Source organism: Schistocerca serialis, chromosome 1 (assembly GCF_023864345.2).
Source record: "Schistocerca serialis cubense isolate TAMUIC-IGC-003099 chromosome 1, iqSchSeri2.2, whole genome shotgun sequence".
Classification (NCBI taxonomy): Eukaryota; Metazoa; Arthropoda; class Insecta; order Orthoptera; family Acrididae; genus Schistocerca; species Schistocerca serialis.
Window position 1 is genome coordinate 118,851,078 of NC_064638.1, and position 14,010 is coordinate 118,865,087.

The window sequence follows — 14,010 nt, forward strand, 5'->3', positions numbered from 1 at the left end:
TTTTGTTGGGCATCCGTGAGCGTTTTGGAGGCATAAGCAATGGGTTGTTCCGAACCGTCAGAAAAACGGTGCGCAAGGACTGCATCGACCCCGTATTGAGAGGCGTCTGTGGCAAGAACAAGATGCTGGCCAGGTCGATAAGTAGCCAGGCACGGGGCCTGTTTCAGCAGAGTCTTCAATTTCTGGAAACCCGCTTTGCATGACGCGGACCAGTGAAAAGGCACGTTTTTATGCAACAGGCGAAGCAACGGCTGAGCCACTGAAGCTGCAGATGGTAAAAACTTTTGATAGTATGCTATTTTCCCGAAGAAGGCCTGCAGTTCCTTAACAGATGTAGGGCGAGGAAGGGCATCGATCACAGCGACAGTTTGCTGAAGTGGACCAATACCATCCCTAGAGAGTTGAAACTCCAAGTATGTGATAGATGCCTGAAAAAATTGTGATTTCTGAAGATTACACTGAAGACCGGCAGTCTGTAAGACATGAAAAAGTGTGCGGAGATTTTGAAGATGTTCTTCAGTGGTGGAGCCAGTGACAACAATGTCGTCCGTGTAATTGATACACCCAGGGACAGGGAGCAATAATCGCTGAATCGCTGAAAGAGAGCAGGGGCACTAGCAACCCCGAATGGCAAGCGTTGGTATTGATAGAGGCCGAAAGGCGTGTTAAGGACCAGAAACTGCCGGGAAGCAGCGTCGAGAGGAAGTTGATGATAAGCTTCTGACAGGTCAATTTTAGAAAAATACTGGCCTCCAGCAAGTTTAGTGAACAGTTCTTCAGGACGGGGCATAGGGTAAGTGTCGATGAGGCATTGAGCATTTACAGTGGCTTCGAAATCGCCACAGAGACGAATATCACCATTTGGCTTAGTAACGACAACGACAGGAGAGGACCACTCACTGGAAGTGACAGGAAGCAAGACCCCTGAAGTAGTGAGACGATCCAACTCCTGTTTTACCCGATCACGAAGGGCCACAGGAATGGGCCGAGCCCGAAAAAACTTAGGCCGAGCAGTGGGTTTGAGCGTGATATGAGCTTCAAAGTCGTTTGCACAGCCTAACCCAGGAGAAAAAAGGGACGAAAATGTCGTCGACAAGGAATCCAGTTGAGCATAAGGAATAGCATCAGAGACAATATTGACAGAGTCATCTATGGAGAACCCAAAAACGCGAAAGACATCGAAACCAAAAAGATTTTCTGCGTTGCTCTGGTCGACCACAAATATTGGAACAGTGGGAACGACGGATTTGTAAGATACCTCAGCATTAAACTGTCCCAAGAGAGAAATCTTCTGTTTATTGTACGTCCGTAATTGCCGAGTGACAGGTGACAGGAGCGGAGAACCCAACTAAAGATATGTCTGAGAATTAATTATAGTGGCAGCAGAACCGGTATCCACTTGCATGCGAACATCTCGACCAAGGATTTGGACAGTGAGGAATAACTTTCCTGAAATTGAAGAAGTGCAATTGACAGACAACACAGAATCAGAATCAGCGTCATGTTCAGGAACATCATGTATGAGGTCGGATTTGCAAACAGAAGACACATGACCTTTCTTTTTGCAATTGTGACACACAGCCCAACGTTGGGGACAATCCTCGCGTGAATGTTTCGTAAAACACCGCGGACGTGAAGGAAGTTGCCGGGGGTTTTGCTGCAGTTTCTTAGCGGGTTGTTTACGGCTAGGCCGAGGCTGCACGTGGGAGCGCACTACGGCGACGTCGGCCGGTGGGGACGCGCCGCACGCGTCGTCAACAGTGCACAGAGGTATTTCCCCGACATCACCCCACACCTCTATTTGCGCCCCAGCGGCGCGAGAAATTTCAAAAGATTGCGCAATGGAAAGAACTTCATGTAGAGTCGGATTCGCCAACTGAAGGGCACGTTGCCAAACTTCTTTGTCGGGCACCGACCAGATAATAGCATCCCATACCGTGGAATCAGCATAGGATTCTTTGTGAACGTCAGTAACAAATTGACCCTTTCGACTGAGGCCGTGAAGTTCAGCCGCCCAAGTGTGATAGGATTGATTCGGTTGTTTGTGACAACACGAGAGGCTACCACATGCATTTGCTTTTGAAAATAGACAGACAGAAGTGAGCACATTTCAGCAAAGGACAAAGACGCAGGATCCTTCAAAGGAGCCAATTGCGACAACAACCGATACCTTTGAGGTGAAATCCAGGAAAGGAACAGAGACTTACATGGTTGTTCGTCCGTGACATGAAATGGCAAGAAGTGCTGTCGAAGACGTTTTTCATAATCAGACCAGTCTTCCGCTGTCTCGTCGTAAGGAGGAAAAGGGGGTATAGCCAACAACGAGAAATGCCCCGCATTTGACGCCGCGACGAAATCACGAATCGCTGCTGTTAGAAGCGTTTGCTGTTCAAGGAGATTTTGCAATAGTTGCCCGACAGTAGCCATGGAACCCTGTGGGTCAACGGTGAAAAGGAAAAATCCACTGCCTCATCGCCAATTGTTATAACGTCAAGTTTAACACACACATTTCAGAACGACACAACACATATAAGTCACTGAGCAAGTTGACAGAGCAAGACATGTGAACAAGGTAACATTCGAATGAACACAGAGTCCCAGTCTAGCGGCCGCTGCTCGGCTGGCCGCTTAGGTGGCGCAGCTGCTGCGTGGCTGGCCGACAGCGCTGCACGTAGAGAACGCGCATAATTGCGTGGCAGCGCTTTGAATGATCGGCGATTCACAACACATATCCTAGTAGCAAAGTTCACAGTAGGAACTAAATTGAATGATAGTGTTACTGACTGCAATAATTGTTCACTGGCAGAGCCTGTCAATAAATCTACATTAAAATCCCCAGCAAGCACTATTTCCTTGTTTTTTGCTATGAGTTGGGACAGCAGAGCTTCCAGACTTTTTATAAAGAGGTTAAAATTCCCTGAAGGAGATGTGCATATACCTACTATTATAAACGACTTATTATGAAATACTACTTCTGTAGCACAAGCTTCTAAGTGCTGCTCTGAGCAAAATTTATTAATATCAATATTCTTGAAACCAAAACAGTTTCTGACAAATACAGGAACTCCTCCTTTCTCCATATTTCCTCTACAGAAATAAGAAGCTAACTTGAATCCTGTAACATTTAACATATCTATACCAGTGGTCACGTGATGTTCGGAGAGGCAGATTATATCAGCTCGTTTGCTCAACTCTAATTCTTCAACGCAAATAAGCACCTCATTAAGCTTACCGCTTAGTCCTCGGATATTCTGATGCAATAGTGATAGCTGATTTTGTGCACTGGCTTAATTACAACTGGATGAACCTACAGCAGGCCTAAATGACAGAGGTACATTTGAACACATTTCTTTCCCCATATGAATCATTTTTCGTGGCCACCATGCCACATAAACTGTAATGTACAGAAATAATTTATCACATTTATGGTAATATAGATCTTGAATCTTTTTCACACCCCTGGATGAGAGTACCCCTTCATTTTAGGATCTGCAGAACTCAGTATGTGAATGACTGAATGAAATGTGCTGCACTTAGTGACACAAAAGGATCAGTGCTTAATATTTTTAAATATTGTTTGGAAAAAATAATAAATATTTATTTTGATGTCTTCAGATATTTATATTAAATTTCCAACTATCCCATTTACCTACATTGACAAAAAGAAAAGGTAGAATCGCCTGTGAGCAGCTTTTTGAAATAATGGACTAAGTTTAAGATGTTACATCTCATCACAAGTCGAGATCACGTAGAACCTTGTATAAGACAGGTGATTTGGTGTGGCTATAACAAAGGTGCCTACCACTGACATGCCACTCACAGTCAAGTAGACAATTGCTAGGGATCCTGTTCTCATAGAGGAGACAGCATCTGTGGGAGAGGATAGTATTTGAGGTACCTTTAGTGAATGTGGTATGTGTATACAGGTAGCTCTCCCAGCACACTCATTCGCTGCAGCTCTCTGTCGTTTGGCAGCAGTCCAGATGATTTCCAGCTGCATGCAGACAGCATATAACTCATTTGTAGTGATATGAAATGAAGTCATAAGTACAGCAGGTAGTAGACCAGTTCATTGGTAAGGTACAGGAAAAATAAAATAAGTCTCCAAAATATACTGCTTTCCTCAAGTGTGTGAGACTCATACCAAATAGGACTATAGTACTCTGCACATAAGAAAGCAGATAATGGGGCGATGCACAGTGCAAGGACCAGTGCATCACGTAATGTTCCAGCCAGTAGCATCATTCTGCCACATCTGTCCATAGCATTTACTTCGGGGTGTGTGTAGAGTATTAGCATTGATTTTAGTTTGGGTGTGTCTATAACAAAGGTTATTAAATGTATAAAAAAGGGCAGCACAAATGGTCACTGGTTTGACCTAAGGAGAGGGTGTGCTACTACATTTGGGAATCCACGGAGGGAAGATGGCACTCTTTTCATGGGACACCGTGAAGAAAATTTAGAGAACTGGCATTTGAAACTGACTGCAGAGCGATTCTACTGCTGCCAGTGCACATTTCATGCAAGGAACACCAAGATAAGAGAAATTAGGACTAGTATGGAGCCATAAAGATAGTTGTTTTTCTCTTGCTCTGTTTGTGAGTGGAAAAGAAAAGAAAATGACTATTAGTTGTATAAGGTACCTTCCACCGTGCTCCATAAGGTGGCTTGTGGAGTATGTATGCAGATGTAGGTACATCAAAGGCCACTGATATTTTCTGCGACATGAATTGTGGGGTCCTGCCCACTCGTCTCGTGTAGGGTGCCTAAAGGATGCTGTGAACTCGGAATGCTGTACAACAATTCAAGCAAATCACGTTAATAGTTTTTATTACAATAAAGAAGATAGGCCTAGACAATATTTAACTCTGTATTACAAGAACGTGTTGCAAGCGATGGGCGACAGGCAGACAGACAGTGTCTTTCTCGGTATACTGTGTTCATACAAGCCATGGATATCAATAAGTAATAACTGCTATTGTAGTGCTCTCCTAGTGCAGGTCTAGTAGTGTGCAGCCGATGCTGGCACTAGCGGTGCTTATATTCCCTTCTTGTAGAGGCCGCTCCTGTCGTGGTGCGGCCCTTGTAAGCGGGCTACTGGCTGACGTCGTCTCACAGCCTTCTCTGCTCTTGCATTCTTCGTCATTGTACAGGTGCTTGTGGTTACACCGGTACATGAATAACAATGCCATTTTAAGAAAACTGTAATGTAGTCACAAGTAATGATGCAAAATGATTCAAGTCAAGTTGCTCTAACAGGAAACAAAGAGTAATAGTATGGAAAACCCATGAATGAAGCTGTCAGCAGTTGTCGGTCAGTTCAAAATGGTATTGTTGCATCAAACAATGAAAACTATAGGACGGAAAGTTAACAATGTAGAAAAAAGATAGGTTGCTATTTAGCATAAAGATGAGACATTAAGTTGCAGGCAGGCGCAATTAAAAGACACTTACACGTAAACTTTTGGCCACAGAAAGAGAAAGAAAGGAGATGCATCAATTTATCTTAACCTATGTTAAAGATTTTCTGAGGTCACAAATGTTTTTGTCCCCCCTCATTGAATTAAATAGTTAATAACACATGCACCAAATACTGGGAAGTGCTGTTTGACTTAATAGTTTTAGAAGTTTTATGTGATGACCAACATTTGATGTGACACACACATTACACCCAAAGTGTTTCCTTAAATGACTCAAAAGACTTTTGTGGGCATTTCCTGCATACTTTAAAGCAAACAGCACATTGTGTATACCAATACTGTTCTTATACGTAGAACAGTTAGATGAAACAGCAAAGAAGGTACAAGAGGAATTTTGTTGCAGGTGATGATTTCAGAATATAAAGAAATGTAAGCACTGAGTGACTTAGGTATAAAAAAACGTTAAATCTGGAGATGCTCTTTTCACTAACTGACACATCACAGCAGTTTGAACTAACAGTATTTCCTCTGGAAAGTTTTACTAGGAGGGGGAATGTTCTTTGCAGTTGACAAAAATTTTCTCTCTATTGAGGTCGAAGTGGGAGTGTGACAATGAAGTTATCGCGTCGTGTATAACAGTTTGAGGTGAAACTAAGTTAATTGTTGGATATTTTTACCTGCCACCTGATTCTGCTGTGACAATTCTAAAGTCATTCAAAGGAAGTCTGTGGTCAGTAGCATGTAAATGTCCAGATCATGCACTACTAGTTGGTGGCTGCTTTAACCTATCGAGTATAGACTGGAATATCTGTAGATACATTGCAGGAGCAGATAGTCGTGCAAAGTACTTTTGAACACGTTTTCTTATAGCTGTCTTGAGCAGCTAGTTCAGCAGCCCACATGCAATGGAAATATCTGAGACCTCGTCGCTTCAAATAGGCCAGATCTTATCGACAAAGTCAGTATAGAAATGGGAATTAGCAATCATGGTGTCATTATTGCAACTATTGTTACAAAAGTTAATCAATCAGTTAAGAAGGCTGGGACAGTGTTTCTGCTAGAAAGAACAGATAAGCAGTCGTTAGCATCCCACTTAGACAGTGAATTGACATTACTTAGTTCCAGTAAGGTGAACATAGAGGAACTGTGGGCAAAGTTTAAGGAGAATTATGTGCCTAGTAAGTGAATTAAGGACAGAAAAGATCCACCATGGCTTAATAAAGTGAGGAAGCAAAGGCTACTGCAGTCTCAGTTCAAAAGAGAACACACAGATGACAAGCAGCAAAGATTAGTAGAGATTCATGCATCTGTGAAATGATGTGTACAAAGCATACAACTGCTACCACCATCATACCTTAGCAAAAGATGTGGCAGAAAACACGAGAAAATTCTGGTCCTATGTAAGATTGCTAATTGAGTCCAAGGCTTCCATCTAGTTACTTGTTGACCAGTCTAGCGTGGTAACTGAAGGTAGTAAAACAAAAGCTGAAGTTTCAAATTTCACATTCAAGAAATTGTTTACATGGGAGAAGCATACAAACAAACCATTGTTAGACCATAAAACAGACTCCTGTATGGACGACATAGTAATAAGCATCCCTGGTGTAGAGAAACAGCTGGAGAAGTTGAAAACAAATGTCATCAGGTCCAGATGGCATCTAAGTTCAGTTTTTCAAAGAGTAATGTATAGCACTGGTCCCTTGTTTAGCTTGCATTTATCATGAATGTCTCACCCAGCACAAAGTCCCAAGCAACTGGAAAAAAAAAGCGCACGGACTCTTGTGTGTAAGAAGGATGAAAGAACACACCCACAAAATTACAGACCAATATCTGTAACATTGGTTTGCAGCAGTATTCTTGAACATATTCCAATTCGATTGTAATAAATTTTTGTGAGATTTAGAAACTTACATCCACAAATCAACATGGTTTTAGAAAACATTGCTCATGCAAAACTCAGCTTTCCCTTTTCTCACCTGATATACTGTGAACTGTGGATGAAGGATAACAGGCAGATTCCATATTTCTAGATTTCTGGATAGTGATTGACACTGTGCCCTATTGCAGGCTTTTAAAGAAGGTACGAGCATATGGAATAGGTTCACAGATATGTGAGTGGCCCGAAGACTTCTTAAGTTATAGAATTCAGTATGTTGTCCTTGATGGCAAGTGTTCATCAGAGACAAGGGTATTGTTAAGAGTGCCCCAAGGAAGTGTGGTAGGACCACTGTTTTTCTCTACATACATAAATGATTTGACAGACAGGGTGGACAGCAATCTGGGGTTATTTGCCGATGATGCTGTGGTGTACGGTAAGATGTCAAAGTTGTGTGACTGTTGGAGTATACAACATGATTTGGACACAATTTCTAGTTGGTATGATGAGTGGTAGTTAGCTCTAAATGTAGAAAACTAAGTTAATGCAACTGAGGAGGAAAAACAAACCCATAATGGTTGGATATAGCATTAGTAGTGTCTTGCTTGACACAGTCACATCGTTTAAATATCTGCATGTAACATTGCATAGTGGTATGAAATGGAACAAGTGTGTGAGGATTGTGGTAGGAAAGGTGAATGGTCGAATTTGGTTTATTGGGAGGATTCTAGGAAAGTGAGGCTCATTATGGCTCGATTGTTTGGGATCCGTACCAGGTCAGATTAAAGAAAGACATCAAAGCAGTTCAGAGGCAGGCTGCTAGATTTGTTAATGGTATGTTCAAACGACATGCAAGTGTTATGAAGAAGCTTTGAGGAATCCCCGGAAGAAAGACGATATCCTTTTCAAGGAACACTATTGAGAAAATGTAGGTAACCAGCATTTGAAGCTGACTACAAAACAATTTTGTTGGCTCCACCATACATTGCACATAAGGACCACAAAGATAAGATACGAGAAATCAGGGCTGTATAGACAGGCATATAGATAGTCGTTATTGCCTCATTCTATTTGCTAGTGGGACAGGAAAAAAAATGACTAATAGTGGTATGGGGTACCATTTTCCATGCTTCGTAAGGTGGATTGCAGAATATTGATGTAGATGTACCCTTGTGCATAAACAGCAGTAATTTCCTACCAAACCAATTCTTTGAAATTAACTCATGCTGCTGGCACTGTTCATAATTTTGATTTGAAATGTGCACCTATAAACTCCTGCAAATATTAGATATTTGGTGGCCTGATCATCTGACAATAAATTCTAAATTAATTTATCATCATCGTAAATTCTTTTGATTATTTGAATTAGTATTAGTTTCTGTACTCACTTCTGCAATTTCATACTCTTGGTTGGCCTCTTAGGGACTTCACTATCATGTATGTTTGTACCTTAACTATGTAATTGTTTTCATGCACTTTCAACTTTTACTTTCTCTCAAACATTTTGCAGATTTGCGATAAAGGAAAAATACCCAATGAACAGGGCACGAACTCATGAAGGAGCACCATCTCTAGAAAAACTTCAGTCAGTATTTGCATCAGCCAAAGAGGGTGATAATCTAAAAAAGATATTGAACACAAACCTTGGTAAGTATTACATAAATGTGGTAATGATTCTATAATGAGGGTGTTGGTAGGAACTATCAGTTCCAAAATTTTGTTATATGTTTATGTGAAAGAAATATAATTTTGACAAGTTTCAGACACTTGCAAAGATTTTTGCAATTTAATAGTGTTTCACATTACATATTTCATAATAAATTAGTGTTATGATTTACAATTACTGTAAATAAGTAACATATCCTGTCATATTAGTTCTCTTATTTAATTGGAGTGCGTATTGTTTGCTTTTATCATAAATTAATGCTACTCTCAAATTTTCTTTGTGACTATAACCTGAAAAATGCTGTGGAGAAACAGTAAGACTTGTACCAACTTTTTGCCATCGTAATAGATATCTCATTTTTGGTTATAAATCACTTACATTCCAAAAAACTACTGGTAATATTTGAAGCATATCAAACTAGTAAATTTAAACTCAGTATAAAGGTATTTGTTTTTTGTTGTGTTAAATACTGTTCCAGGCATAAGTTGTTTGTTGACTGATATGTAAAATATTGTACCAGTTATAATGCAGCCCCAGTGTGTTTGCTGTTCTCAGGCAGGAGATGAGTTGGTTGCTGTTTGTGAGCAGCTAGAAATCGCCCTGACTTCCTATCATGCAACTTTCTGGCAGATTAAAACTGTGTGCCGGACCGAGACTCGAACTCGGGACCTTTGCCTTTCGCGGGCAAGTGCTCTACCAACTGAGCTACCCAAGCACAACTCACGCCCCGTACTCACAGCTTTAATTCCGCCAGTACCTCGTCTCCTACCTTCCAGACATGCAGTTTAGAGACTGTTGTGAATGGGTGTGTTGGTAGTGAAAATGGCAAAATTAAGTTTCTCAATAAGATCCTGAATGTGGGCTTTCCACAACAGTCTTCTGTGATCTGGACACCTAGAAATTTGAACTGTTCAGTTTCACTAAGCACATGACCATTCTGTGAAATTAAAACATCAGGTTTTGTTGAATTGTGTGTTAGAAACTGTAAAAACTGGGTCTTATTATGATTTAGCATTAGTTTATTTTCTACAGGCTACGAACTTATGTCATGAACAGCACTATTTGAAACAGTACCATTGTTGTGCCCAACATCCTTTACTACCAAGCTAGTGTCATCCGCAAACAGAAATAGTTTAGAATCACCTGTAATACTAGAGGGCATATCATTTATATAAATAAGGAAGAGGAGTTGCCCCAGCACTGATCTCGGGGGCACCCCCCCCCCCCCCCCCCATTTGATTGTGCCCCACTCAGACCTCACATAATAGCCATTCTCAACACTGTGAATAATGACCTTTTGCTGTCTGTTGTTAAAGTCAGAGGCAAACCAATTGTGAGTTACTCCCCGTATTCTACAATGGTCCAACTTCTGGAGCAATATTTTGTGATCACACCCAAACACCTTAGTTAAATCAAAGAAGATGCTTAGCATTTGAAACCTTTTGTTTAATCCACCCAGTACCTCACAGAGAAAAGAGAATATAGCATTTTCAATTGTTAAACCACTTTTAAAACTGAACTGTACAGTTGATAGCAAATTATGTGACATAAAATGATCAATTATCCTAACATACACAGCCTTTAGCAAACACTGATGGCATAGAAATAGGTCTAAAATTGTCTACATTATCCCTTTTTCCCTTTTTATAAAGTGGCTTTACTACTGTGTACTTTAGTTGTTCAGGAAACTGACCATTCTTAAAGGAAAAATTACAAATATGGTCAAGTAAGGGCAAACATGTGCAGCACAGTACTTTAATATTCTGCTAGCCTCTCCATCATATGAATGAGAGTCTGTAGTCTCCAGTGATTTAATTATTGACACAGTCTCCTCCTTTTTAGTATCAAAGAGGAGTATTTCAGACATCAATCTCACAAAGGCTTTTCCAAGAGAGTTGTATGATTTCCTGTAGAAACAAAGTTTTTGTTTAATTCACCAGCAATGCTCAGAAAGTGATTGTTAAATACTATACATGTATCTGACTTATCAGTAACAGAAATATATTTACTACAAGCTGACTTTATATCACCGGCCAGGGTGGCCGAGCGGTTCTAGGTGCTTCAGTCTGGAACCGCGCGACCACCACGGTCGCAGGTTCGAATCCTGCCTCGGGCGTGGATGTGTGTGATGTCCTAAGGTTAGTTAGCTTTACGTAGCTCTAAGTTCTAGGGGACTGATGACCTGAGATGTTAAGTCTCATTTTGCTCAGAGCCATTTGAACCATTTTTGACTTTATATCGTCAACTTTGTGGTGCAGACCAGACACTTCCCCCACGACTGACCATAAAGCCATAAGTTTCCTAATCGTATTGTAATCATTGGAGGAGACTTTAATCATGCAATGATCAATTGAGATTATTATAATTTTGTTAGTGGTGGGTATGACAGGATATCCTGTGGAACAGTACTAAATGCCTTAAGAAAACTACCTATTACAGGTAGTTCCGAACCCCACTCATGATGGAAGTATAGTAAATCTAATGGCAACAAACAGACCTGACCTCTTAGCAGAAGTCCACATCGAAACTGTTATCAGTGATGGTGAGTCAGTTGTAGCAACAATGAATACCACAGTACAAAGGGGCAACTAAAACAAACAGAAATGTGTATATTTTCAGCAAACTAGACCGAGAAGCAGAAATGTCATATCTCACTGAGGGACTTGAAACTTTTAGCTTATGACGGGAGCTTGTAGAGGAACTATGGCTCAAAAGGGGGGGGGGGGGGGGGGGGCCGCATCAAGGTCATTAGTAGAACCGGAGCCAGAGGCCAACCTTATATTCAGTAAAGATGGAGAAGGAAATCAGCCACGTCTTCTCAAAGAAACCATCCCAGCATTTACCATAAGTGATTTAGAGAAATCGTGGGAAGCCTAAATCAGGATGGCTGGATGTGGGTTTGAACTGTCATCTTCCCGAACATGAGTCCAGTGAGCTACCCACTGCACTACCCTGCTTAAAGAAACAGAAACTACTGCATAATAGATATAAAACAAAGCATAGAGCAGTAGCTAGACAGATGGTGAATGAAATGCATGTGGCAGCCAAGGGAACAATGTGTGAAACTTTCAATGACTTCTGTATAGATTAGTGTCAAAAGATCTTCCACAAGAACCAAAGAAATTCTGCACATATGTAAAGGCTGTTAGTTGCTCCAAATTTAGTGTCCAGTCACTCATGGACAAGGTAGTAACTCAAAATTGAGAGCAGTAAAGCAAAAGCAGAAATGCTTAACATTTTTTTAAAATGTTCCTTTACAAAGGAAAACCCAGGAGTACTGCTGCAGATTAATTCTCGTGCCACTAAAAGGTGAATGAAATAGAAATTAGTGTCAGTGTCAGTGAGAAATATCTGAAATCATAAAAACTGAGCAAAGCCCCAAAGCCCGATGAACTCCCTATTGGATTTTACACCCAATTTGCAGCTGAGTTAGCCCCTTTTTTAACTATGATCTACTGTAAATCCTTCAAACAGAAAACCATGCTCAGTTGCTGGAAGAAAGCACAGGTCACACTTGCCTATAAGAAGGGTAGCAGAAGGGATCAAATATCCTTGACATCCGTTTGTTGTTGAATCTTAGAACATATTCTGAACTAAAACAAAATGAGAAATATCAGACAGAATGACCTCCATGCCAACCAGCATGGTTTTCAAAAGCATAGGTCATGTGTAACCCAACTCATGTTTTTCTAACATGATTTCCTGAAAGTCATCAATCAAGGAAGTCAGGTAGATGCAGATTTTCTCAGTTTCCGAAAATCATTTGACTTAGTACCACACCAACACTGATTATCAAAAGTGCGATAGTATGGGGTATCAAATGAAACTTGTGATTGGTCTGAGCATTTATTGGTAGGATGCAGCATGTTATCCTGGATGGAGGGTCACCGACAGATGTTGACGTAACTGTCCCCAGGGATATGTGTTGGGTCCCCCTGCTGTTCGTGTTGTATATTATTGATCTTGTGGACAATATTAATAGTAACGCCAGACTTCTCACAGATGATGCAGTTATCTACAATGAAATGCAGTCTGAATGAAATGGTACAGATATTCATTCAGATTTCGATAAGATTTCAAAGAGCTGCAAAGATTGGCAACTTGCTTTAAATATTCAGAAATGTAAAATTCTCCATTTCAGAAAATAAAAGAAACATAGTATCCTAAGAATGTAGTATGTGAGTCGCAGTTGGAATCTTTAAACTCATTCAAATACCTGGGTATAACACTTTATAGGGATACGAAATGGAATTAGCACATGGGCTCAGTCTTCCATAAAGCAGGTATCAAACTTCAGTTTATTGATAGAATATTACGGAAATGCAATCAGTCTATAAAGGAAAACTAAACTCCATCCGAACAGGCCATGAAGGCCCAATGGTACCGGCCAGCCGGTGTGCCATTCCCTCAGCACACAGGTGTCACTGGATGCGGATATGGGATGGGGTGGGGGGGAGTGGGCACGTGGTCAGCATACTGCTCTCCCAGCTGTATGTCAGTTTACGAGACTGGAGCCACTACTTCTCAATCAAGTAGTTCTTCAGTTTGCCTCACAAGGGTTGAGTGCACCCCACTTGCCATCAGCTCTAGGCAGACCAGATGGTCACCCATCGAAGTGCTAGCCCAGCCCAACAGCACTTAACTTCAGTGATCCGACAGCAAGGTCGTGGGCAATTTATACACAAGATTGCTTACAAATCACTCGTGTGACCCACGATAGAATATTGCTCAAGTATGTGGGACCTGTACCAAATAGTACTAGCAGGGGATTTTGAATGTATACAGAAAAGGGCATCACAAATGGTCACAGGTTTGTTTGACCTGCAAGAGAGTGTCATAGAGATGATGAAGAAAGTGAACTGGCAGGCTCTTGAAGATGGATGGAAACTATCCCGAACAAAATTTCAAGAATTTGCTTTAAATGACTAGGAATATACTACAACCCTCTCCATATCACTCCCATAGGGACCATGAGGAAAAGATTGGATTACTTACGGCATATACAGTTGTCAAACAATGATTCTTTCTGTGCTCCAAATGTGAATGGA

At 41.0% G+C, this 14,010-nt stretch overlaps 1 protein-coding gene across 1 annotated transcript in view; it reads left to right on the forward strand.

Annotated features, from left to right (window-relative positions):
- Positions 1–14,010, forward strand: part of LOC126463460 (ribosome quality control complex subunit NEMF-like) — a 73,511-nt gene that overhangs the window by 15,559 nt on the left and 43,942 nt on the right. The window contains exon 4 of the mRNA XM_050096159.1: positions 8,807–8,943. Coding sequence (XP_049952116.1) covers positions 8,807–8,943 — 137 coding nt within the window. The remainder of the gene's footprint in view (positions 1–8,806; positions 8,944–14,010) is intronic.